General features: G+C 44.6%; 1 protein-coding gene across 7 annotated transcripts in view; it reads left to right on the top strand.

The window, feature by feature from the left end:
• Positions 1 to 2,612: 2,612 nt before the first annotated feature.
• The window catches only part of ubr3 (ubiquitin protein ligase E3 component n-recognin 3), a 439,870-nt gene continuing 420,392 nt past the window's right edge, over positions 2,613 to 22,090 (top strand). For 3 of the 7 annotated variants that reach the window (XM_070875678.1, XM_070875676.1, XM_070875680.1), the window contains exons 1-3: positions 2,613 to 3,116; positions 10,628 to 10,767; positions 12,555 to 12,722. In XM_070875678.1, the coding sequence (XP_070731779.1) occupies positions 2,689 to 3,116; positions 10,628 to 10,767; positions 12,555 to 12,722 (736 nt within the window). In that variant the 5' untranslated portion in view covers positions 2,613 to 2,688. Of the gene's footprint in view, positions 3,117 to 10,627; positions 10,768 to 12,554; positions 12,723 to 18,797; positions 19,303 to 22,090 lie in introns of those variants that run through there. The other 4 variants (XM_070875681.1, XM_070875679.1, XM_070875677.1 and 1 more) reach the window with 2 other exon arrangements.

Genomic DNA, 22,090 nt, shown 5'->3' with positions numbered 1-22,090 from the left:
CCTTGCTGCCAGCAGTTAGGTTCGTAATTCTTTCGTGGGGTGGCGGTGTACTTCGAAGGTACACCTCCGACAACAATTTTTGGGCCAATCTATCTCATTCTGTACAACTATTCTGTGTAACTGCAGAGACTATATTCCTCAACTCTTTCTTGTCAGTCTCCTGCCCACCAGGGATGGATTAAGGGTGCCTCAGGCCCCAGGCAGTACCCCGCCATGGGCCCTTTACTCCCATTCACATCCTGCAGTAAATGACATTAGTGAGCTAAGTCACAGGGCACTATACTGAGTATGTATCAGGTCAAGGTCAGGTCAGGTCAGGTCTACATCTCAAGTTATGTTCTGACTGATACTATGACGACACTCATTTAATATTTTCTTATGTTTCCAAATGATCAAACCGATACCTTGATGAAACCCTGTATAAACAGTCAACAATGCTTTAATAAAAAAAACCTTACATTTTGAAACTAAATTGACAATGACAACAATTTAGAACAAGATAGCACAATTTTTTGTAAGACCATCATTTTTCATTTGCATTCCATTTTCTCCACAGAGGCAACTACAGCATAACATTACATTGGACTTTTCCTAGATTTTTGTTGGCTAAACTTGTCAATGATTTTCAAGAAGTCAAGTCCTCTCAGTACTTCGCTCTCGATGTTAATGATTGAAAGATTATTAAGTCGATCTTGTTCCATTCGGTTCCTGACCTCATCCTTGATGCATTTTAGTTTCGAGAAGGACCGATCACCACTGCAATTTGATACCATCATCGACAGATATATCCGAAAAGCTATTTCAATGTTAGAAAAGGTTTGGGTGAGGGCGTGTGTATGGAGGAATTGATATATTCTCAGGCATTGAATCAACAGATAGTGAATAGAACTTCGCTGATTTCAATTCCTGGATAATCGTCTCCTGTATTTTGCCACCCATCAGACTAATCAGTTCTTCACAAGTGGTGGAAGACAAGTATGAAGTATGCCCCTTGCCTTTGTTGGCGAACCGCTTGATGTCTTCAGCAAGAAATGCATCATAGTTTGCGAGAACCTCCAACACACCCAAATAATTACCATTACTTGGAGACCCAATGGTTTCATCTCTGCCTCGCAATGAAAGACCTCGTTCACAGAGAAACGTTATCACACAGACAGCCCACTCTAGCACCTTGCGCCAGTACTGCCATTCATTTTCAAACTGGAAGACAATATGACCATCCACATAACCAGTGCCTGCTTGTCAAGAGTACATTATTACCATGGCTTCTCTATGCTGGTGGTTGTTTTTGTGAGATGAAATCCTTTTATCTCCATGCTTCCAGTCATTAAGCCCATGAGTTAAGTGGCTACTTGTTCATACTGTGACTTTGCAAGCAAAGCAGTATACTCTACTGTTTAAAGGTGAATAACAGCCATGTTCACTCCCCTGTCAGCAGGTACACACATGTGAAGAAGGACTTAGAGCAGTATCAGCAACATCCTTCCTTGGCATGAATCATGCCAGAGTTATCTCAGTTTCGGCAGTCCTCACTTCCTTTTGCAATCCAATGGCTTTGCATGTCTTCTGAGATATTATCTCCCCACAGCCCACTGTCACTCGTAGTTGCGCCTCTTTCAGCTCAGTATGCGCCAGTTGGTTTTCATCTTCTTCAACTTTTTGGACTTGGAGCTCCAATTCGGCCAATTCCGGGTCCAGTGCCATTAGTGGTTACTTTTGTGCAGCCCAAGTATAAAAGGCCAGCCATTTTGTATATTAGTCACTTTGGGCCTTAATAAAGCAGAGCCAAGGTCATATGTCTTGGAGTTAAACAGTATTCAGTCTAACAGTTATTGCATACACAACAGTTTCGTTGTTGAAGTTGACAGCATAATGTCGTCTTGGCCTTCATCTTCATGATCTCGAGTTTTTAATTGGAAAAATTATCTAGTTTAAGCAGTTTAACTACTTCTTGTCTCTTTTGCTCCTTGTGTAGCTGGTGCTCGTTCCTTTATTTGTGTGTAGAATGCATCTCTAGAAAAAGGGCATCTAGAGTCTGTTTACATCAAGTCGAGAATAACAAGTCTTGCTACGTCACTTATGTCAATACTGTTTACCCTTGCCCTTAATCTGACCCTGTATGGCCTCACGCTTGGCTTGGGGCTCGGGTGACTGCCCCATCTAGCTCCCCCCCCCCCCGTTCCCTTTTAATCGACCTGCCAGTACCCAATTTTGTCCTAAGTCTGTGTACAACTAACTTTCTATAGGTTCTTTCTCCAAGATCTGCATCTCATACATGGTTAAGCAACAGAATATTGCAATATTTAGTTGAAGGTGCATATTTTCCCAGTTTCAAGAAATTTAAAATAAGTCCTGCACCTAACCACTTCCCAGGGGCTTCAAACTGGTCAGAAAAGCAACCCAACCCCTCGGAAAACTAATGAGACGGATCTCCCTTTGCAGTAAGTGTACCTCCCAAGGAGATGCGCCTGTGAATGGCGATGTTTATTTGGGAAAAACACAATTGCAGGGATGTTGTGATTTTGTGTTTAAAGTTAGAAGCCACAGGCCAGTCCTGGGAGGAGCCTCGGGGACATTGTCTCCGCTTCCGCGAGCTGTGTCAGCAGAACGGCTGAGATATCGCGAGGGCTGCCGGGAGGCGACTGAAAGAGCAAAATAAATAAGGGCTCGGTGGGAGGGGGAGCCGACATGGCGGTGTCGCTGCTGCGCCGGGACAAGAGAAGTGCAGCTGCTTCGCTGAAGGCCGAGTGTTCTCGGCCGGATGGCAGAGGTGTCCAGCTGCTCAACGACCTGCTGGACAGCGTGCTGAGCCCGGAGAGAGCGTTGGCCGAGGCCGAGGTGATCGAGTGGTGCAAGTGCCTGATAGCCGGCGGCGAGAGCTTCGATGACTTCTGTAAAATGGTGTGCGCGTACGACAACGCGACCCTGTGCGGCTTGGTGTGGACCGCCAACTTCGTGGCCTACCGGTGCAGGACGTGCGGCATCTCACCGTGTATGTCCTTGTGCGCCGAGTGCTTCAACGCTGGGGAACATACGGGCCACGATTTCAACATGTTTCGGAGCCAGGCGGGCGGGGCCTGTGACTGCGGGGACAGCAGTGTGATGCGGGACAGCGGGTGAGTGAGCGGAGCTGGGACTCTCCACCTGTTCGGGGCCACTTTCTCTAATAGGCTGCGCCTCAAGGACTGTCGCTGGTGCTGCGGACTCTGGGCTTGTTTTTAAATGTGTGGACAGTCCAGCGAACACTCACTGGGCAATCGGTGGCGTTGGCTTTAGGCCAGCAGCAGCACTTGTTTGTAAACTCCTTGGATGTTTTTTCCACATTTGTCTCTTTGCTTTTGGATCCACTTTCGTAAGATTGGAAAAGTTGTATCGACGTAAACTTTACGGTAAAGCCTTAATTTGTAAATTAGCCTAAAATCCAGTAAAATTAACGTGGAATTCCCCCCCCCCCCCCCAACTATGTTAATTTTACATTTGGATCTAGAAACCTGCTGCCAAGAGCATTAATATTTCAAGTGTCGCCTAAACAGCGCAAACAATCACTGGTCAAGTCCTTTCTGCAGAAATGTAAATTTGGTAAAGTCTATACACTATCGTTATAGTGTGTGTCCTCCACATTTCGGGTCAAGTATTGGCTACTGAAAGTTTTGTTATACTGATGTACTTTGCCAATAAGTATGTATGAGATGCCAATGACTATGCAAATTTGATTCTGAAGTTGAACAGGCGCTGTAAAATCCAACAATCCACTCTTGTATCGCTTAATGTAGTGAAACAAACGCCCCAAGAAAATAAATGATAGAGAAAAAGAAAGACTTGGATTTATATAGTGCCTTTCACAACCACCGGACGTCTCAAAGTGCTTTAAGTACTAATGAAGTACTTTTTTTTTTTAAAAGAGTGTAGTCACTGTAGTCACCTCAGATTCGGCTGCCCTCAAAAGTTTGTCATCATTCTCCGCCTGCCCCACGATGACATGCAAGCCGTGGTCCTGACCAATGGATCCACCACAGACCCATTCCACGTCCGGACCGGGCTCAAGCAAGGATTTGTCATTGCACCAATCTCTTCTCGATCTTCTTTGCTGTAATGCTCCATCCCACCCTCCGCAAGCTCCCCGCTGGAGAGGAGCTAAATTACAGGACAAACAGGAATCTATTCAATCTCCGCCGCCTCCAGGCCAGATCCAAGGTCGTCCCATCCTCCGCCATCTAACTACAGTACGCAGACGATCTTCACCGAGGTATACGAGAGTGTGGGCCTTACACTAAACATCCATAAGACAAAGGTCCTCCACCAACCTGCCCCAACCAGCACTTCCCCCACCGCCCCCCCCCCCCCTGCCGTTATCAAAATCCATGATGAGGCCTTGGACGACATGGACCATTTTCCATACCTCGGGAGCCTACTGTTAACAAGGGCATTCATAGATGACGAGGTCCAGCACCACCTTCAGTGTGCCAGTGCAGTCTTCGGTCACCTGAGGAAGAGAGTGTTTGATGACCAGGACCTCAAACCTGGCACCAAATTCATGGTCTACAGAGCAGTGGTGATACCTGCTTTCCTATGTGGCTGAGACATGAACTATGTACAGCAGGCACATCAAAGCACTGGAGGTATCACCAACGCTGCCTCCGCAAGATCCTGCAACTCCATTGGCAGGATAGGTGCATCAACGTCCGTGTCCTTGCTCAGGCCAATATCCCCAGCATCGAAGCACTGACCACGCTCGATCAATTCCGCTGGACTGGCTGCATCACCCGCATGCCTGACACGAGACTCCCAAAACAAGCGCTCTATTCGGAGCTCCGACACGGCAAGCTAGCCCTAGGTGGGCAGAGGAAACTCTTCAAGGACATCCTCCAAGCCTACTTTTTAAAAAAAAAAAGGAACATCCCCTCCGACACCTGGGAATCCCTGGCCCAAGACCGCCCAAAGTGGAGGAAAAGCATCCAGGAAGGTGCTGAACACCTCCAGTCTCTTCACCGAGAGCAAGCTAAAGCCAAACGTCGACAGTGGAAGGAGCATGTGGCAACCCAGGCACCCCACCCACCTGTTCCTTGAACCACCGTTTGCCCCACCTGTGACAGAGACTGTAGGTCCCGCATTGGACTCCTCAGTCACCTGAGAACTCACTTTTAGAGTGGAAGCAAGTCACCCTCGATTCCGAGGTGCTGCCTCTGATGAATGTGGGCAACGCGGCAGCTGATTTGCGCACAAGCAAGCACTCACAGCAATGTGACAATGACCAGATAATCTGTTTTGTTTTGTCATACTGATTGAATGATAAATATTGACCAGGACAGGGATAACCCTGCTCTTTTGAAATAGTGCCATCGGATCTTTTACGTCCACCTGAGAGAGCAGACACGGCCTCGATTTAACGTCTCATCCGAAAGACGGCACCTCCGACAGTGCAGTGCTCACTGGAGCGTTAGCTTAGATTTTTTTTTTTGTGCTCCGGTCCCTGGATTCGGACTTGAACCCACAACTTTCTGACTCCGAGGCGAGAGTGCTACCCACTGAGCCGTAGCTGACACTCTGAAATTGACACTCAGCTGGTATGAAGAGTTGGAGGTGGCGTGATTACCCATTTAAGATAGTTTTAAGGAGGCTTTTGATGGTGGGGAAAGATGCAGCAAGACTGGTTTACGAATGTGTTCCAATGTGTAAGAGTGCGATGTCACCAATTGGGGATGCAACAACTTTAATAATAAAGCACCTTTAATGTAGCAAAACATCTTGGTGCTTCACAGGAGTTATCAAACAAATTTGACACCGAGCCACATAAGGAGATATTGGGATAGGTGACTGGTTTTAAGCCGCTCCTTAAAACCTGAGCGAGAAGTAGAGGATTAGGGAGGGAACTCCAGAGCTTGAGGGGCCTAGGCATCTGAAGGCACAGCCAACAATGGTGGAGTGATGAAAATTGGAGATGCACAAGAGCCAATAATTGGAGCAATGCAGCATTCTCTGAGGGTTGGAGGAGGTTACAGATATAGGAAGGGCTGAGGCCATAGATTTGAGGATGAGAATTTTAAAGTCGAGGCGTTCAGGGAGCGGGAGCCAAGTAACATTTGTGCCACAGAAGTGTCAGGTGATGACTATCTCCTCAGAGAGAGATTCTAACCGCTGCCCCTTGATATCCAGTGGCATTGCTATCGCTGGATTACCCACCATCAACATCTTTGGGGCCGTTGACCAGAAATTTAACTGGACCAACCACACAAATACTGTGGCTACAGGAGAAGCTCAGAGACTGGGTATTCTGTGGAGAGTGTCTCACCACCTGAGTCCCAAAAGCCTTTCCACCACCTACAAGACACGAGTCAGGAATGTGATGGAATACTTTCCACTTGTCTGGATGAGTGCAGCTCCAACAACACTCAAGAAGCTCTATCATCCAGGACAAAGCAGCCTGCTTGATTGGCACTCCATCCACCACCTTAAACATTAACTCCTTCCACCACTATAGCACTTCCCCAAACCCGCAACCTCTACCACCTACAAGGGTAACAGGCACATGGGGAACTTGCAGATGATGTTTCCATCAAGTCACATACCATCCTGACTTGGAATTTTATCGCCGTACCTTCATCGTCGCTGGGCCAAAATCCTGGAACTCTTTTCTCTCTTTCCTGTCCGTTTTCCTCACCCCCCCCCCCACCCCCAAAGAGCTCTGGGAGTACGTTCACCACACAAACTGCCCACATCCCATGAATGACATTTTTTTTTAAAGTAGGTTAGTTTACACAGGTGATGGGTGAACGGGAATTGTTGCGAGTTAGGATACGAGCAGCAGAGTTTTGGATGAGCTCAAGTTTATGGAAGATGGGAGGTCAGCCAGGATAGCATTCGAATAGTCAAGTCTGTAGGTAACGAAAGCATGAATGAGGGTTTAGTAGTAGCAGATGGGCTGAGGCAGGATTGAGGATAGGTGATGTTACGGAGGTGAAAGTAGGTGGCCTTTGTGAGGGAAATGATATGGCAGTGGGACTGAAGGATATTATTGAAATAGGGTGGAATGAGCAAATGGAGGAATTTGTAAATGGCAAGTTGAAGCCAATGTATGACAGGATGGAGGTACAGAAAAACCTGTATTTATATGGTGCTTTTCACATCTGCAGGCATCCCAAAGGCAATTAAGTACTTTTGAAGTCACTGGTGTGATATTGGGAAACGTAGCCTGTACACTGCAAAGAGATTAATGACCAGATAATCTATTTCAGTAGTGCTGGTTGAGAAATGTATGTTGGCAATGAGACAGTGAGAGCTCCTCTGCTCTCTTTCAAATAGTGTTATTGACTCCTTTTTTATATCCACCTGAGAGTTCAGATGGAGCCTTGGTTTAACATCTCATCAGAAAGGTAGTACCTCTGCCAGTACAACACTCCCTCCTCTATGACTTGGAGTTCAACCTTTGTGCGCAGACACAAGCGTCGTCCGCGTACTATAGCTCGACGACAGAGGCTGGGACAGTCTAGCATCTGGCCTGCCTGGAAGCGATGAAGGTTGAGCAGGTTCCCACTGGTTCTACAGTTTAGTTCCACTACTGCGGGGAGCTTGTTGAGTATGAGGTGGAGCATTGCAGCGAGGAAGATCAAGAAGAGGGTTGACGCGATGACTCAGCTCTGCTTGACCCCGATCCGGATGTGGATTGGGTCTGTGGTGGATCCGATGGTCAGGATCACGGCTTGCATGTCATAGTCAACATCTTCTTCACCAAGGCGTCCGAAAGCATGGGCCTTACACTAAACATCCGTAAGACAAAGGTCCTCCACCATCCTGACTCCACAGCACGGGCCCCCCCTCCCAGTCATCCAAGATCCACGGCGTGGCCCTGGACAACGTGGACCACTTTCCATACCTTGGGAGTCTATTATCAGCAAGGGCAGACATTGACAACGAGGTTCAACACTGCCTCCAGTGTGTCAGCGCAGCCTTCGGCTGCCTGCGGAAGAGCGTGTTCGAAGATCAGGTCCTCAAATCTGGCACCAAGCTTATGGTCTACAGGGCTGTAGTGATACCCGCCCTCCTGTATGGCTCAGAGACATGGACCATATACAGTAGACACCTCAAATCGCTGGAGAAATACCACGAGTGTTGTCTCCAAGATCCTGCAAATCCCCTGGGAGGACAGACACACCAACGTTGGTGTCCTCGATCAGGCCAGCATCAAAGCACTGACCACACTCGACCAGCTCCGTTGAACGGGCCACATTGTTCACATGCCTGACACAAGACTCCCAAAGCAAGCGCTCTACTCTGAACCCCTACGCTGCAGGTGGGCAGAGGAAACATTTCAAGGACACTCTCGCAGCCTCCTTGATAAAATGCAACATTCCCACCGACACCTGGGAATCCCTGGCCAAATACCGCCCTAAGTGGAGGAAGAGCATCCGGGAGGGTGCTGAGCATCTCGAGTCTCGTCGCCGAGCGCATGCAGAAAACCAGCGCAGGCAATGGAAGGAGCGTGAGACTCCCCACCCATCCTTTCCTTCGACTGTGACAGAGACTCTCATTCCTGTATTGGACTGTACAGTCACCTGAGAACTCATTTTGAGTGGAAGCAAGTCTTCCTCTATTTCGAGGGACTGTCTACGATGATGATGATGACGATGATTCCCTCCTGCACTGATGTATCTGCCTGGATTATGTGTTGGGTTTTTAAGAGTGAGGCTTGAACGCAAACAAATGTGCTACGACAGAACTATGGCTGACACTGTTGAGAACAGGAGTTCTTCATCATAGGCGATTCCTCGTATCGAGGATGACTTGCTTCCACGCCAAAAAGGAATGAGTTCACAGGTGTTTTAATGAAGAACCTAATATTCCAGATCCCGAACTACAGCCTGTGCGTGGATTTTTTTAATGTGTGGCGCTGTTGCACACCAGCCACCGTATGGGCTTGACAGAGCTTGGCCTTGGTCCAGTGGCAAGGATTAACCAAGATGACTGGAGACCAGCTCTGCTGCACATACCTGGGCCCCGGTCACGTTGCTCCACGATCACTCGCCATTCCTTTGCCCCAACCTTGCTGCATCTGCCCACGCTTCAATCACTGGTTTGGATGTCAATGAGTGGGTCTTCATGCAAAATAAATGCGCGTGGTGTTTGGGAAACTGGTGATCAGAGTGTTGAAGAAATGGAATAGGTGGTTTTAATGATCGATAGGATATGGATCTTTGACTCTTGGCTCGGTGCCAAACAGGTCGCTGAGGTTGCATACTGTCTGATTCAACCCAAGCAAGCAACTGGGGAGGGTAATGGAATTGGGGATAAGAGTCCAGAGTTTCTGCTGGGACTTTGACAAGACCAAAGGCATCCTATTAATGTTCAGCTGAAGAAAAATTCGGCTCATTTATGACATTTGCAATAATCAAGCTGTTCGTTACTAGAGGTAAAGTTTGGATTTTGCCTCTGTGCTGGATGTTTTCATTCTGTACTGCTAGGATTTGCTCATATGAAGTTATAGCTATGTTGCCAAAGATTTATTTTGGGGGTCACAATGGCTCCAGTCCCATTGTTACAGCAATGGCTCTAATTATTCTTGCAAATTACTGTAGTTTTGAAACAATGGGAAGAGCCCAGGGGATTAGTTAGCTGAAATAATGACTTGGTTGATGTGCATCTTAGGACATTAATAGTGATGCACTCAATTGTCTTCATACAGTATTGTGGTGGTAGCTATTCTTGGGTAATTAAATTACGACAGGTATATTGTCGACACATACTGTATGGAAAGGAATTCTCAGGAAAGTCGCCCTCTTGCACAGGCAGAGCATGATTTGTGATTATGCCTTAACAGCAAAAAGCTGTCCGTTTTAAAAGTCTGAATCAATTTATCATTGGAAAGCTTAGCTATAGAAAGTTTATAGACTAAGTAAGTTGCGTGTTTTTATTTTTCATAACAAAGGAGTGTAGGGAAATTGTTTTCACTGAAAACTGTATACTGTTCTCATCCATTGCCCCTGTCCTTGCTGAACTACATTGGCTTCCGGTTAAGCAATGCCTCGATTTCAAAATTCTCATCCTTGTTTTCAAATCCCTCCATTTGAATATTCAAAAAATAAATCGATAGTGGATCTAGATGCCAAGATTGATGCACCAGGAATGTAATATGACGATGATTTTCATCAAGGTGAGGGAATCAAATTCTGTGGAATGGAACATTTTTGATTTTGCAATCAAATGTTGGCATCAAACACTCCTCGATAAAGTTTACCAGCCAGGTGCAGAGTAACTCTATACTTTGCCCCAGCATTATGTCTCAATCCCAAATTCAGAAGAGTACCCTTACTGCAAAGTGTCAATTGTTCTTTTTTCCACATTCCAACCCAGCCACCTCTATGGTGTATTGCGTGAGTGCGAAATTATGGATAGTTTTGTACTGCAGGTCTGTGTTTTCTAGCAACAGGCTTAAAGCTGCAAAAATATTTCACGTGTTCTGAGAGATAAGCTTTATTATTTATTGACAACTCCTCCAGAAGCAAAGAAGGATTTCACGTATTGATTCAAAATATTTGGAGGAATTTCCATGCATCATTGAAGACTAGAATTGTATGTTTGTATATGTTTCTACACTTTGCATACCAATAAAATAACATTTTAACAACTCTTGCAGGTTTTGTAAAAGACATCGGTCCACAGCAAGTTTGAATATTCCTTCTGTTCCTAATGAGCTGATGATGATGTCGGAACATATACTCCCTCGAGTTATCCTCCGTCTTGTTCAACATTTACGGGATGGCTATAGTGAACCAGGTATGGCTAGTATTTTTTTTTTATACCTGTTTTTCAGTATTTTGTATTGGGATAAAAATAGATAGAGGAAGGTTGCCAGTACTCCAAATAGAAAAGGCACCTGGTCTGGATCCTAGGTTACTGAGGGAAGTAAGGGTAGAAATTGCAGAGGCGCTGGCCACAATCTTCCAATCCTTCTTGGATATGGGGTTGGTGCCAGAGGTTACAGATTGGCAAAGGAACCAGCGGGGACATGAGTTTTTTGTTACGCAGCGAGTTGTTGCAACCGAAAATGCACTGCATGAAAGGGTGGTGGAAGCAGATTCAATGTAACTTTCAAAAAGGAATTGGATAAATACTTCAAGGGGGATAAAAATTACAGGGCTATGGGGAAAGAGCAGGCGAGTGGGACGAATTATCGCTCTTTCAGAGTTGGTACAGGCACAATGGGCTGAAAGGCCGACTCCTGTGCTGTATCATTCTATATGGTGAATTAATTATTGTAATGAGTGGAATTCAATGGCCGGGATTAACCTTTTCTTTTCCACTCAATACTTTGCATATCTCAACAAAGGCCTTTTTAAGGCTGGCGCATTCAGGCTTTTCTGCCTTTCCTCATAACTTAAGTCATTTGATACTGGGGATTTGCTTGGTCGTCCTCTATATTGCTTGAAAGGCATAGATGTTTCTTTTCTGCCTCCTTAACAACGTGGATCATTTCCCATACCTCGGGAGTCTTTTATCAACAAAAGCAGACATTGAGGAGGAGATTCAACACCGCCTCCAGCGCAGCCTTCGGCCGCCTGAGGAAAAGAATGTTCGAAGACCAGGCCCTCAAATCTACCACCAAGCTCATGGTCTACAGGGTTGTAGTAATACCTGCCCTCCTGTATGGCTCAGAGACATGGACCATGTACAGTAGACATCTCAAATCGCTGGAGAAATATCACCAACGATGCCTCCGCAAGATCCTACAAATTCCCTGGGAGGACAGACGCACCAACATTAGTGTCCTCGACCAGGCCAACATCCCCAGTATTGATGCACTGACCACTTGATCAGCTCCGCTGGGCAGGCCACATTGTCCGCATGCCAGACACGAGACTCCCATCGCAAGTGTTCTACTCGGAACTTCTTCATGGCAAACAAACCAAAGGTGGACAGAGGAAACGTTGCAAGTACACCCTCTAAGCCTCCTTGATAAAATGCAACATTCCCACCAACACCTGGGAGTCCCTGGCCAAAGACCGCCCTAAGTGGAGGAAGTGCATCCGGGAGAGCGCTGAGCGCCTCGCATCTCATCGCTGAGTGCATGCAGAAAACCAGCGCAGGCAGCAGAAAAAAAAATGCGGCAAACCTGTCCCACCCTCCCTTACCCTCAACGACTGTCTGTTCCACCTGTGGCAGGAACTGTGGCTCTCGTATTGGACTGTTCAGCCACCTAAGGACTCATTTTAAGAGCGGAAGCAAGTCTTCCTTGATTCCGAGGGACTGATGATGATGATGATGATGATGCCTCCGTAACAAGGGGCTGTCAGATTTAAAATGCACTGATTTGGCAATATGACTTGACATTCTGTTTGAAAGGTGAATTGCTAATTTATACTGACTGGATATGTAGAGTTCACAATCATTCCCCTTTGTAAATAATAGACAGGCTTTCAGGAAAGTACACTGAGAAATGAACATTTGATTTGTTGCCTTGGTGTTCACTTATTTACACTGACCTGTTGGCCACAACACCTATATTTTTTTTTAAGGCAACACTGTATGATGTAGGTATTAGTTTATTTCTGCTTCTCCCATAGTTTCTGATCCAGCAACTGAGAGAGACCTCCAGAAAACACTCCAACAGATGGACCCCCTGATTTCTCTTCTAGAAGATCTGACCAAGATGGGAGGAGCAACGCGATCTATCCTGACAAGAGTTCTGGCTAATCATCAGATATACAAAGACCTCTGCTCCGGTGACCTGTGTACGTCTGGTTTGTAGAATAGTTGGAAAATTATAAATCTTTTAAATTACAATTTACTGAAATGATTTTACAAATTATTTAGCATTTACAAAAGTCCATTAACTTACTTAGATTGAGTTGAAGCTGCTCTGTAACATGAATAATAAGAGTTGTGTGATAATGTAATTTAGTGTTTAGTTGGGTTTAATGTGATTCTACTAAAGCTAGCCATTACATCATTTCAAGATGCATGCAGATGACTTCCTGCTATGATTTTTTTTGGTAAAAAAGATAACACTTTCTTTAAACTATATAGCACTTATAGTTTGCTTCAATTTATCTATCTAGCTGTCTCTCATCTGGTGCAAGCTTGCTGAGCCGAAGTGTCGACAGGATATGAAGCATACTGATTGACTCAAATGTCCCATTAACTAATGGAGAATGCTGATTGGTTGGTTGGCTTTTAGTCAGGCATTTGAGCCAATGAAAAGATACTAATGTTTAGAAAATAAAAATCTGAACCTCAGTAATTTAAAAAAAAAATAAACAAAGAGAAGACAAAACAACCACCAATCAGAATTACAAAAGCATGCAATCAAATCAAACTTTTTTTTTTACAGTTTTTTGAGTAGCTGTTAGTCTCTCGTCCACCCCATTTTTTTTTAGCTCAAAACACTTCTAACCAAAAAAGCAATGATTTTGGAATTCTTATTTTATCTTCCAGTGCCTTCAACAATTTCAAATCGTATGGGCCACTTTCTCAGGATCCTTAAACTTGCCCTTTTCTCAGTTTCTGGAGCTTGGACCCCTTAGTAAAGGATCCCCTCGGAATGAGTGATCATAGCATGATTGAGTTTCGAATTCAGATGGAGGTTGAGAACGTTGGATCACTAAGCTTGAATAAAGAAGACTGAGGGCAGAGTTGGCTAAAGTGGACTGGGAAAACAGATTGAAGTGTGGGAAGGTTGATGAACATGGTGTACCTTTTTTAAAGAGAGATTTCACAACTCTCAAGAAAAATATATTCCAGTAAGGAGGAAAGGATGCAAGGGAAAAGAAAGCCATCTGTGGCTAACTAAAGAAATAAAGGACGGTATCCGATTTTAAAAACAAGGGCATACAAAGTGGCCAAAACTAGTGGGTGGACAGAAGATTGGGAAGCTTTTAAAAGCCAGCAAAGAATGACTAAAACAATGATTAAGACTATGAAAGTAAACTAGCACAAAATATAAAAACAGATAAGAGTTTCTATAGGTATATAAAAAGGAAGAGTGGCTAAAGTAAATGTTGGTCCCTTTAGAGGACGAGACTGGGGAATTAGTAATGGGGAACATGGAGATGGCAGAAACTCTGAACAAGTATTTTGTATCAGTTTTTATGGTAGAGGACACTAACAATATTCCAACAGTGGATAGTCAAGGGGCTATAAGGGGGGAGGAACTTAACACAATCTCAATCACAATCACCGAAGGAGGCCTCAGTAAAATAATGAAGCTAAAGGTAGATTAATCCCCTCGACCTGATGGCTTGCATCCTAGGGTCTTAAGATAAGTAGCGGCAGGGATTGTGGATGCATTGGTTGTAATTTACCAAAATTCCCTGGATTCTAGGGAGGTCCCAGTAGATTGGAAAACTGCAAATGTCATGCCCCTATTTTAAAAAAGCAGGCAGACAAAAAGCAGGAAACTTTTGACCAGTTAGCCTAACAACTGTGGTTGGGAAAATGTTGGAGTCCATTATTAAAGAAGCAGTAACAGGACATTTGAAAAAGCAAAATTCAGTCAGGCAGAGTCAGCATAGATTTATGAAGGGGAAGTCATGTTTGACAAATTTGCTGGAATTCTTTGAGGATGTAACGAACAGGGTGGATAAAGGGAAATCAGTGGATGTGGTGTATTTGGACTTCCAGAAGGCATTTGACAAGGTGCCACATAAAAGGTGACCGCACAAGATAAAAGTTCACTGGGTTGGGGGTAATATATTAGTATGGATAAAAGACTGGCTGACAGAGAGTCGGGATAAATGGTTCATTCTCTGGTTGGCAATCAGTAACGAGTCGGGTGCCGCAGGGATCAGTGCTGGGACCCCAACTATTTACAATCTATATTAACGACTTGGAAGAGGGGACTGAGTGTTAAGTAGCCAAATTTGCTGATGATACAAAGATGGGAGGAAGGGTAATGTGTGAGAAGAACATAGAGGCTGCAGGGGGACATAGACAGGCTAAGTGAGTGGGCAAAAATTTGGTAGATGGAGTATAATGTTGGAAAGTGTGAGGTCATGCACTTTGGCAGAAAAAAAATCAAAGAGCAAGTTATTATTTAAATGGAGAAAGATTGCAAAGTGCTGTAGTACAGCGGGACTTGGGGGTACTTGTGCATAAAACACAAAAGGATAGTATGCAGGTACAGTAAATATTCAGGAAGGCCAATGGAATCTTGGCCTTTATTGCAAAGGGGATGGAGTATAAAAGCAGCAAAGTCTTGTTACAGCTGTACAGGGTATTGGTGAGGCCACACCTGGAATACTGCGTGCAGTTTTGGCTTCCATATTTACGAAAGGATACACTAGCTGTGGAGGCATTTCAGAGAAGGTTCACTAGGTTGATCCTGGGGATGAGGGGGTTGACTTATGAGGAAAGGTTGAATAGGTTGGGCCTCTACTCATTGAAATTCAGAAGAATGAGAGGTGATCTTCTAGAAATGTATAAGATTATGAGAGGGCTTGACAAGCTGGATGCAGAGAGGATGTTTCCACTGGTGGGGGAGACGAGAATTAGGATAAAGGGCTGCCCATTTAGAACTGAGATGAGGAGAAATTTCTTCTCTGAGGGTTGTAAATCTGTAAAATTCGCTGCCTCAGAGCTGTGGAAGCTGGGACATTAAATAAATTTAAGACAAATAGACAGTTTCTTAAATGATAAGGGGTTCTGGGGAGCGGGCAGGGAAGTGGAGCTGAGTCCATGATCGGATCAGCCATGATCTTATTGAATGGCAGAGCAGGCTCGAGGGGCCTTATGGCATACTCCTGTTCCTATTTCTTGTTATGTTTTTTAAGACATCGAGTATATAACCTCAGTCTTGGGTCTTTCCACGGCAGAATTGTAGCTCACTGTCTCAATAATAGCTGATATTTTCAATTTATAGCAGTTATGATTCCCATAGTGTTACACTTCTGTAATATTGTCTATATGGCAACTTTGCTTCCAGAGGCAAGACATTTTTAGTGTAAGTTTATCAAACAAGATAGCTGGCTTACTAGTTGCTGATTCCTCAGTTTACTGTTTCCACATTCACTGACTATGCTGAATCGCATGGGGTGGAAAATTGCATTATTTTGTTCATGTGTTGTAATGTGTACTGAATCATTTCCTACAGATATTGAGGTCTTATCATTGCAAACACTATGGATGATGCATTTGTGCAAATCTGTAACTTTACTGTAACAACAGAGACTTGTGTGAAAGCTGTGGGAAAGGAAATACTGGCCCTGTGTAGTTTTAGGAGAAGCTTCCAATGAGAAACTAAACTCTATATACTCTAATACATAATAACAATTTACATTTATATAGCACCTTTTTTAATGTAGAAAAAGTCCCAAAGTGGTTCATAGAAGTGCAATCAAAAAAGTGGATGCTGAGCCAAAGGAGATACTGTATTAGGAGAGGTTGGTCAGAGGAGGGTCTTGAAGAAGGAGAGGCAGAGGGGTTTAGGGAGTAAATTCCAGAATGTGGGATCAAAGTGGCTGAATGTATGGCTGTCAATGGTAGGGGTGGGGGAAATAAGGGGGAGGGGAAATACAAAAGAGGCCGGAGTTTAGAGAAAAACTGAGTTCGGGGGGTGGGGAGGAGAAGTTGTAGAGCTAGAGCAAGTTATGGGGATGGGCGAGGTTGCGAACAGTCTGATTTTAAACATGAGGACAAGAATTTTAAATTTGAAGCTTGAGCCAATGTAAGTCAGCAAGGACAGGGGTAATCGATACGTGGGATTTGCTGCAGAATAAGATTGAAGCAACAGAATGTTGAATAAGGTGAAGGATGAGAGACCAGCCACGAGAGCACTGGTGATGACAAAGGTATGGTTCAGCAGCACCTTAGCTTAAGATAGTCAGGTGGGTGATGTTGAGGAAGAAGAACGCAGTCTTTGTGATAGAGATGATATGGGAACTGAAGCTCAGTTTGGGGTAGAATATGATGCTGAGGTTGCGAGCAGTCAGGTTTGGTCTGAGAAAGTGCCCGGGGAGGAACTTGACAAGATACGGAGTTTGTGGCAGGTTTGAAAATGAAAGCTTTGGTTTTCCCCATGTTCATCTAGAGGAAATTGAGGCTAATCCAATACTGGATGTTAATCAAGCATTTTGATAACACAGAAACAGTATGCAGTAGAAGGGTCGAGACTGGTAGTGGAGAGGGAAAGCTGGTGTCATCAGTAAACATTTGGAAGCTGATCCCATGTCTGCAGACTGTGTTATCAAGGTGCAGTATGAGGAAGCGGAAGATTTTTCGGGGTGTTATTAAAGGTAACAGTGCAGGAAAAGAAGGCATTGTTGGAGATACTCTGGCTACGACGGATAGGTAAGAGTGGCACCAAGTGAGGGAAGTCCTACTGAACTGTACTATGGAGGAGAGGCATTGGAGAAGGAGTTATGATCGACCATGGGGAAGGCTGCAGAGAGGACGAAGAGTTACAATGCACCAGTGATGAAGAATGACATTTGTGACTTTGGTTATGGCTCTTTCGGTGTTGAGAGGGACGAAAATGTCACTAGTGATTCAAGAGGGAGTTGTGGGAGAGATGCAAATGAATCCGGGGAGTCACAACATGTTCAAGGACGTTGGAGATGGCACTGTAATTTGCAAGCACTGGGGTCAGTGGTGTGTGTTTCAAGAATGATTGCGCTTTTGAAAGGCAGGGGACAGTACTTGAGAGAGAACCATTTATAATGTCAGCAGTTGAGTGGGAATGGAGTCCAGGAAATTGGTCTCATGGACAAGCTGAACTTGGCATTAGAGGAGATAGGAGAGAAAGTAGTGAGCTAGGGTGTTCAGCGCTCGGGTGGGGGGAACTGAGTGGGGGTTTGGCTTGTGGGCAAGGGAAAAGGGGAAACGGCAGCATCAGCTGAACAAATGGTCTCTAGCTTTGTGATCTGAGCTCCTTGCACATTGTTAGGGGGGAGAGGAGAGAGGTGGTTGGTAATAAAGAAAGAAGCCTGGGGCTATCTTTTCTCTTCTATAGATGATCCTATAGTGAGGTGGGGAGGGAAGGGACCGATTTTTTTTTTCTTCTTTTTTTTTCTTGGGGATGTTGCATAAGGAAATGGGGTTGGAAGAGGATAGAGGTCGTGAAGGACAGGGACAGGTGATATGAAACTGAAGTCTGAGGCCCAGTGGTTACATAAAATTTGTATTGGTAGCGTGACGTCAGCTTGGAGTGTCCCTAATTCAGTGTCTAGGTTTGGAGCCGGTTGTGGACAGGGAGCCATTCGAGAGGCAGAATTTTAGCGGGGGCACTGATGATGGCTGTCCAGTGGACTCCAGAGGGCTGAGGAAGAACGGAGAGTGGACAATGAGCCAGCAAAGGTTGATTCTAGGTTCCAGTAGGTGTGTAGTGACCTCGGCTGTGTGTACCAATGGATCTGCTGGACCAGTAGAAGAGCGAAGAGCAGTGAGAATGAAACCGAAGGATAAAGCGAAGTGGCACTTGAGGTTCTATCATTGCAGCCTATAATGAATTAGGGCTGTAACTTAATTATTCCTACTGAATTTAATGTGTTATTTATCATTGTTGATTCTTCTGTTGTAACTGTTGAGAAATGGCAATTGTGTCTGGGAGGATCAGGGCAAGGAGTCAATCAGGTGCAAAGAATTTGACTACGATTATGCATGATGTTAACCTTGTTCATGTTATTTTCTTTGCTTGTGTCTCACCAAAGCATTTTTCTTATTGTCTTGAGTTTTTCTCCTTTCTTACTCTCATTGTTTTTCTCTTTTTTTCCTTTTTGGGTGAGAGGTTGTGGGTGGTGTAGTGGGGAAGGTAGCTGTTTATGGTAAGATCAAATTTTATGATGTTGAGTGTGAGGTAAATGCAGCTTGTGTGGCAATGGCAGCTTAACAACACCCACTGCTTCACGCTGTCCCTCTGCTAGTCCCCTGCTTTTATTCCGCTCCTGAATCCTTTTCTTTTGCTCTGCTGCCTTGTGTCCTGTATCACATCCAATCCCTGACTCCCCTGTGACCTCTCTTGCTGCCTTACCCACCCTGTGCCCTTGGTCCTTGTAACATTTCTCCTATGCCCACATTCCCTGATCCTCCCCTTCCCTTACGTGCTCAGCCCCATGCACTGCGTCTTACAGTCCCACCAGCCTGATCACAAATCTCCATTTGCCCAGATTCTTATCCCACTTTCATTTAATATTTTTACTTGAGATTGATATTTTGACCAACAGCTATTATGTTTTCAGCTTCAGGGTGATGGCAGTCTTGAGCATGTGCAGAATTTTCCATCATGTGTCAGTAGGATAGTGGCAACCTGATTCATAACTGAAAGGATATCTGAATTTCTACAAGTTACTTGAAAACAAATCTGCAGAATGAATTTTTCAGGTAAAGCTTCATAGCTAAAAATTTAACAGTTGATAACCTGAGAAAGGGAGTGCAAAGCTAAGAACCAGCTGGACATGAGAGTATTTACTCCTCTTAGTTTGAATTCTTTTTAAACAAAAAAAGTAAATTTGAGTTTTGGAAGCTTTTCAAGAAAACACAAAGGATTTGATTACTATTACCTGTCTTTTGTTAATAGTTAACAAATAAACGTTCTGATTATTCACAGTTGCATTAAAGAGAGTGAGATCATTTGTAGCACCATTTTGTCCTTTAAGTTAAATGTTCCCTTTTTAATGTTGTTTTTTCCAACTCTACACATACATAGAATGCAAAAACAATAGGGCAGTAATAGTAGGGGATTTCAACTACAAGTACAATGTCTCAAACCCGGCAACCTTGGGACCAAGACCATGCCGATTTTTGGATTTTTCTGGATTTCGGACCTCGCTGTTGGCGCTTCTCGCTGCCCGCCGATTTGCTGCCCGCCGATCCACCGATCCTCACTGCCTGCTGATTCCCGCTGCTCTTTGCCACTCGCCAATTCTCGTGGCCCCCCGGCGCTGCGTTTTTTACTGGTTTCCTCATCCCTTACCGCCCGATGTCACCAGATTGGAGATGCCCGGTGGTTGGATACCCACTATCTTGGCCCTCTCCCCCACTACGGGTACAACATCTCAAATCCGAAAACCTAGCGGCGAAGCAGATAACTAGTCCGGCCCACCAGTTTTGGGACAATAATTCCAGATTTTATTTTATTAAATATTAAATGGAATTTTCTGTAAAATGTTCGTTTTTTGGGCAATTCCGATTTTCGAACAGCCGGATTTGAGACATTGTATCTGTACCCTCATAGTAACTGGGATAAAAGTATAGAGGGTACAGAATTCTGAAAATGTATTTAGAAGAACTTTTTTAGCCAGTATATAGCAAGCATAACTAGGGAGGGGGCGGTTCTGGACTCAGTTTTTGAGGAATGAAGCTAGGCAGATAGAAGGGGTATCAGTGGGAGAGCATTTTGTTGTTTGTGATCATAATTCAGTTAGATTTAATGTAGTTATGGAAAAGGACAAAGATAGACCAGGAATAAAAGTTCTCAATTGGGGAAAAGCCAATTTTACTAAGCTGAGATGTGATTTAGCCACAGTGGATTGGAAACCGCTACTTGAAGGTAAATCCGTGTCAGAGAAGTTGGAGGCATTCAAGGAGGAAATTGTGAGGATTCAGAGAAAGTATGTTCCCTTCGAGAAAAAGGGTGGGACTAACAAATCCAGAGCCCCCTGGATGTCAAGGGGCATACAGAGTAGGATAAAGGGGGGGGAAAAAAAGAAGCTTGTGACAGATACCGAGGGCTCAATGCTGCAGAAACCCTAGAGCGGTATAGAAAGTGCAGGAAAAAGAAATTAGGAAAGCAAAGAGAGGACATAAAGTATTGGCAAGGAAAACCCAAAGATGTTTTATAAATACATCGAGCAAGAGGATAACAAAGAGTAGAGCCTATTAGAGACCATAAAGATAACCTGTGTGTGGTGGCGGAAGACGTGGCTACGGTTCTTAATGAATACTTTGCATCTGTTTTTACGAGAGGGGTGATGCAGGTATTGCAATCGGGGAGAAGTGTGGAAATATTAGATTAATTAAACCATGAGAGGATGTATTAAGGGGTTAAGCATCTTTGAAAGTGGATAAATCCCCAGGCCCGGATGAAATGTATCCCAGGCTGTCAAGAGAGGAAATAGCCGAGGCTCTGACCATTTTCCAATCCTCTCTGGTGACCGGTGTGGTACTGGAGGATTGTTTAAAAAGGGGGAAAGGGATAGACCGAGTCATTACAGGCCAGTCAGCCTAACCTCCGCGGTGGGAAAATTATTGGAAAAAATTCTGGGGTCAAGATAAATCTTCAATTAAAAAGACACTGACTAATCTCGGACAGTCTGCATGGATTTGTTCAGGGAAGGTCGTGAATGACTAATTTGATTGAATTTTTTGAGGAGGGAACAAGGAGGGTCGATGAGGGTGGTGAGTTTGATGTAGTGTATATGGATTTTAGCAAGGCTTTTGATAAGGTCCCACATGGCAGCTTGGTCATGAAAGTAAAAGCCCATGGGATCCAGGGCAAAGTGGCAAGCTGGATCCAAAATTGGTTCAGAGACAGGAAGCAAAGGGTAATGGCTGATTGGTGTTTTTGTGACTGGAAGGCTGTTTCCAGTGGGGTTCCGCAGGGCTCAGTACTAAGTCCCTTGCGTTGTGGTATATATCAATGATTTAGACGTGAATGTAGGGGGTATGATTAAGAAGTTTGCAGATGATACAAAAATTGTCGTTTTGGTTGATAATGAAGATGACTGCTGTAGACTGCAGGAAACATAGAAAATAGGTGCAGGAGTAGGCCATTCGGCCCTTCTAGCCTGCACCGCCATTCAATGAGTTCATGGCTGAACATTCAACTTCAGTACCCCATTCCTGCTTTCTCGCCATACCCCTTGATCCCCCTAGTAGTAAGGACCTCATCTAACTCCTTTTTGAATATATTTAGTGAATTGGCCTCAACAACCTTCTGTGGTAGAGAATTCCACAGGTTCACCACTCTCTGGGTGAAGAAGTTCCTCCGCATCTCGGTCCTAAATGGCTTACCCCTTATCCTTAGACTGTGACCTCTGGTTCTGGACTTCCCCAACATTGGGAACATTCTTCCTGCATCTAACCTGTCTAACCCCGTCAGAATTTTAAATGTTTCTATGAGGTCCCCTCTCATTCATCTGAACTCCAGTGAATACAAGCCCAGTTGATC

This window comes from Pristiophorus japonicus, chromosome 3, assembly GCF_044704955.1.
Source record: "Pristiophorus japonicus isolate sPriJap1 chromosome 3, sPriJap1.hap1, whole genome shotgun sequence".
Classification (NCBI taxonomy): Eukaryota; Metazoa; Chordata; class Chondrichthyes; family Pristiophoridae; genus Pristiophorus; species Pristiophorus japonicus.
The sequence above is the reverse complement of the archived record's forward strand: the minus strand, read 5'-3'. Positions and strand labels throughout refer to the sequence as shown.